This window comes from Priapulus caudatus, unplaced genomic scaffold (genome assembly GCF_000485595.1).
Source record: "Priapulus caudatus unplaced genomic scaffold, Priapulus_caudatus-5.0.1 Scaffold81, whole genome shotgun sequence".
Lineage (NCBI taxonomy): Eukaryota > Metazoa > Priapulida > Priapulimorpha > Priapulimorphida > Priapulidae > Priapulus > Priapulus caudatus.
Window position 1 is genome coordinate 567,426 of NW_014577142.1, and position 5,446 is coordinate 572,871.

General features: G+C 43.8%; 1 protein-coding gene across 2 annotated transcripts in view; it reads left to right on the top strand.

The window, feature by feature from the left end:
• Positions 1 to 5,446, top strand: part of LOC106804622 (heterogeneous nuclear ribonucleoprotein U-like protein 1) — a 38,418-nt gene that overhangs the window by 26,596 nt on the left and 6,376 nt on the right. For both annotated transcript variants that reach the window (XM_014805887.1, XM_014805888.1), the window contains exons 14-16: positions 1,704 to 1,872; positions 2,411 to 2,629; positions 2,870 to 3,058. In XM_014805887.1, the coding sequence (XP_014661373.1) occupies positions 1,704 to 1,872; positions 2,411 to 2,629; positions 2,870 to 3,058 (577 nt within the window). The remainder of the gene's footprint in view (positions 1 to 1,703; positions 1,873 to 2,410; positions 2,630 to 2,869; positions 3,059 to 5,446) is intronic.

Consider the following 5,446-nt stretch of genomic DNA (forward strand, 5'->3'; position numbering starts at 1 on the left):
TTAGTCAGATGGATTATCATGTAAACACGTGTATTAGCCAGATGGATTATCATGTAAACACGTGTATTAGCCAGATGGATTATCTGTGTAAGCACGTCTATTAGCCAGATGGATTATATATGTAAACACGTGTGTTAGCCAGATGGATTATCCATGTAAACACGTGTATTAGCCAGATGGATTATATATGTAAACACGTGTATTAGCCAGACTGCCAGACGGATTATCTATGTAAACACGTGTATTAGCCAGATGGATTATCTATGTAAGCACGTGTATTAGCCAGATGGATTATCATGTAAACACGTATTAGCCAAATGGATTATCTGTGTAAGCACGTGTATTAGCCAGATGGATTATCATGTAAACACGTATTAGCCAGATGGATTATCTGTGTAAGCACGTGTATTAGCCAGATGGATTATCATGTAAACACGTATTAGCCAGATGGATTATCATGTAAGCACGTGTATTAGCCAGATGGATTATCATGTAAGCACGTGTATTAGCCAGATGGATTATCTATGTAAGCACGTGTATTAGCCAGATGGATTATCTATGCAAACACATGTATTAGCCAGATGGATTATCTATGCAAACACATGGTAGCGCATGTAGTCAGCAAAATGGGCGATCATTTTAAACTTGTTTAGCCGGATGAGTGATCGCCGTAATATTAGCATCACACCGTGTAACGAAGGATGCTGGAAGTGCTCTACACCGATCAACATAGAAACAGAACTGTAAAGTTCGACGATGAACAAAGTTTGGTGATGCAGGATTTATTATAGATCACCACACGACGATCTTGCTATAGACTTGAGCTGCTTCATTAGATGGGCAATCTGAGAGTGGCATTGTGAACTGTTACCATACAGACATGGCTGTGCCCAACTTGGAATGGCACGATGAGTGTATGCGCTTGACAGAGCCTTTTCTTTATGAGAGGCATCTGCTCATTCCGACGACATTGTAGGCGTGATAAAAATGACGGATGCTGCTGTTTGTAGTCAAATAGGTTTAGATGATAGGCTCAAGCATGCCTTGCCTACATCACGCACGTACATATATGAAGCGATGTTCGTGTTTCAAGTGGACCTCAGAATGAGATTTACAGCGAAGTGTGATTGGCGGACACATTTGTCATTAGATTATGAAGGCATATATGTAAATGGAGTCATCAGAAGCTGTAAGTTGCAGTTCGGCACAGTGTGTTCACATGATAGTAGCGTAGGTAGGCACTCGGTTAAATACCGCTGTTACAGTTAGAGAGGGTGCGGGGTGAACATTGGAATCTTTACTTATGTCGTGTCCAGTGCTGTAATGATGTCTGAAGAAAGCATCCTATTTTAAAATCGGACAGGCAAATGAGTAGTTACTGATGACTTCATAAATGGCTGAATTCGAGTAATTGTTATATCGCGAGGGGTGCGAGGCACCATCTTATGTGTATGGCGAATATCGACTGTATGGACAAGCGAATCTCACCATATGTTAGTTCCAGTTATTAAGTAGGAAATGAAGATGACAATAGTCCGTATATCGGGGACCGGGTGCGAGAGGGTTGGGATGTACAGAATAACACAGGAAGAATTACTTTTGCAGCAGCTAAGTGCAGTCGTTGTGAACTGTGGTGACCGCATTGCGGCCCAGCATCCTGGCGTGATGAGCAAAACATTATAGATGTCACATTGCTTGTCTAGACCAATGTTTACGCATCAGCCCAGCGGAGAAAAATGCGACCATTTGAAGGGTTCAAGCGGAAAGCTATTGTCATTGTTCCTGACGACGAGGAGTTTAAGAGACGTATCATAAAGAGGACAAAGGACGAGGGCAAGGAAGTACCCGATTCAGCGGTGCTTGAGATGAAAGGTAGGGTCAAAGGTCACCACTGTGGAGAGCTATTATTCCACTGTGTCGTAAAAGTGTCTTAGTGTGCCTCCTCTGCTGGCAGTGTGGTTTGGTTTATTCCGTGGTGCGTGTACATTACTGTGAAAAGTGCAGTATGTGGGCATGTGTAGCAGCAGTACTGTGTACGCTCATGTGTACCTTCAGCGGTAGCAGTGCCACTGACACATTCATGCATGTGCTAGTGTCCTCTGTTACAGCTGACGGTTTACTTTCCCTCCTTTCTGATGCTGCCATGGATTTTTCCATAGTCGTTTTCATCCTTACATGATTTCTCTGAAGCACAGGAGAGGCTCTGTGCAGTGGCTCCTGAACGCATGCAACCTACGTGGTCCGTGTTTCACACGAGTGTTGGTGTACTTCGAAAGCCGTCTAATGCGGCCACCCGCCACTGGTGTCTACTTCTGTAGCTGACTTCAGCTACTGCCAGGAGCCTCGCTGCTGCAGTAAATCGACGCCATGTGGCATCGGCTAATCCTGTATCGTGTGTGTGTGCCCACAGCAAACTTCACACTGCCGGAGACGGGCGGGTTTTTCGACGAGATAGAGTTCACAGAACTGGAAAAGGACGAGGTAGTGAAGCTGGTAAACAAGTACCGTGACGAAGGCAAGGCGGCCCTTCCTCCCGACCATAAACGTGGAAGGTTCTCTGATAGAGACCGAGGCTTCTCCGGTAATCGTGATACGCGTGGAGGTTTCCGTGGCAGGGACGACTTCAGAGGTGAGACGAGCATGCGACAGCGGAGTAGATTTATTAATTCTGCGACCGATAGGGTGGGCTAGGAAGGCAGATGTATAGCATGTTGTTGCAGTTTTTAGAACGTGTTCTGACTATCGTAAGAATGCGTGCACCGCGCAAAACTGTCGATGAACTTCTGAACTTGTGAACTCTAGGCTCTCTAAAGATTCGTCTTTGGCGAATTCTTCGTCAGAATGCATTCAGTAATGAGTTTCCCTGCAGGTCGCGGTGGAATGAGAGGAGGATCCGGCATGTTCCGCGGTGGGCGAGGAGGATTCAACGACCGCGGCAATGAATACAGGGGAAGCCCTCGCGGAGGTGGGGGGTTCCGGGGAGGTTTCCGTGGCAGCAGTCGTGGAAGCTCCGACACGCGCCGAGACCGACCAGTATCCAACTGGAAGAGTGATTCAAGTATGTATTACCACCCTGTGACGTAGCACGTGATAATGGTAGTGACATGTGATGATGACGTGGGTGGTTTTTAGCTCACCTTGACATCGTCAAGCTGAGCTATTACCATGGGTTGTCGTACGTCCGTCCGTCCGTCAACATTTCGCTACGGTCAACGATAACTCAGGAACCGTTTGACCCACATGTTTTTAATTGGGTATAGTTGTTACTGCTATGCTCCCATATTAAACGTCCTATTTTGAAGCACGCCAGTCGACGTACTTTCGAGCCATGGCGATTTTTTTTGCAAAAATGGGAATTGCCATTAGTCAGTTCAGGTTCCACAGATTTTGATATTTAAAAGAAAATTATGCAAATTAGGTAGGGTTTGGCAATTATATAGCATATTATATAGACACAAACAGTCTGTGGTGTCACACTCTCTGCGTCTGGTTCGTTTTCCAAGATTTATTGAAATATCTTTAATGCAAAATTGGTATTTCCTCTCCACCTGCCGATAAAGTCTATATTAGAGTAAAATTTTACATAAAATATGTCTGAACGCAGCATAACCTATTTATTTCAAACGCCATCGCTACAAAGCGGTATGCGCAATCTGCGGTCACAATTGTGATTCATTTTGGTTTATAAATTATTATTCGGCGATATACAGATCTGGCAATCGTTTCTATAATGTACGTCGATGGTTGCTCAATTAAAACTGACTGCTACAGTGTCATTGACACTTTCATTATTTATTGTTAACGGTGACGTGGTAGCCACACGGGGGTTAATGTGACAGTTCCCCGTAAAGATTTGACTTTGTTGACCGAGCAGGTTTTGGGTAGGCATTCTTGACGGACTCTAAAATAAATCGAAAACCTATGAATAATGGTGAACTATTTTGTGCACATTCTTTGCATAGTGTGTTTTTACTTCATACATTGTACATGCTGAATGTGTGCAAATAAGAGTTAAATCTATGTATTTTTCTATAAGTTCGACCTCCTTTATCCAGCCACGTACGGGACCGGCACCCATCCGGTATGGGATTTGGCGCGATATGAGAGTTATGCTCAAACACAGCATTTCTATGCAGTTCAGTAGGGTTTATTATGGCATGTGATAATGTATTTACTCGTTGCTAGATTATTTTGTGTTTTATGGTTTATATGAAATGGAAATAAAATGAAATAAACAGAATTTACTGAGCATAGCGACACGAGCGACAACACACGCACACATCGCGCGAGAGTTTTGAGCGAGATTTTTAGGTGGAAATGAATGAAAACAGAGAAATACACTGCGAGATCGCGGCCGGTTAATAGAGATTTCGGATAAAGGAGGTCGACTGTTATATCTATTCTAATCGAACCTATCTGTTCGCAGGCTCGTCATACGGTAGTCGGTGGCAACAACGAGAAGAGATAGTTACCAATCCCCATACTCGTCTAGAGGGTGGCAAGCAAAACAGCCGTCACAACAGGTGTGATGTGAATAAGATCATTTCCGTAGTCGAATATCTTTAGCATGCAATCTCTTATGATCAGCATCATCTCTATCAACAGCGAATCATCTTTTCGTTTCTTAAACTGCAACTCGCTGTATTTATAATAAGTAAGTATTATTGGGTGATTGTGTGCTGTTATCTACATGGTTTTGTGTGTGTTGCAGTCCGGTCAGTCAAGTGGGGAAGTGATATGGTCAGGGTTCATACGGCCATCAAGGATATGGTCAGAGCTATGGCAGCCAGCGGGCTATGGCCAGAGTCAAGGATATGGGAGCTATGGATCACAGCCGGTTAGTAGCTGTGCCTGTAAATTTGCTTATCTTTACACATGAAATGCATTATATTATACCTACTGGCATTATTCACACGATGTGTTTCTGGTAGCCATTAACGTGCAGGGCAATGTTTTTGAGGCCAGAGCTGTAATAAAAAGAATTTGCGACGGTATCATACCGACTGAGGTGAACGCTTGGTGTTAAACCTGGAATAACCACATCAACGCGTTGTGGCATGAAGAGCAAAAAAGACGACTAATTTCAGGGTGCGAAATTAACGCGGAGTCAATCCTCCGATTTACTGTCGGACTCCCTGATGTTGACATATGCAGGAGTCCGTGTGACTCCCTGAAATTCTGCCATACTAACGTAGTTCGTCTGAGCCACGGCCTCAGGTGAATTACCGTATTTTTCAGCTAATGTCCAAACAAATTTGCAGACGTGCAACCGCATGAATCTTAAAAAAAGCACATGCGTTATTGTTAATATCTTTAATTTGAACCTCAGACTGCAGACTCCTCATTTTGCTGCGCACTTCTTCTTTTTGAGGGTAGGGAGTACGTTGGACATCCGCGTGTTCAAAAGTTATATTCTAGCGCTCTGCTATGTTCCTAGTTGATAATA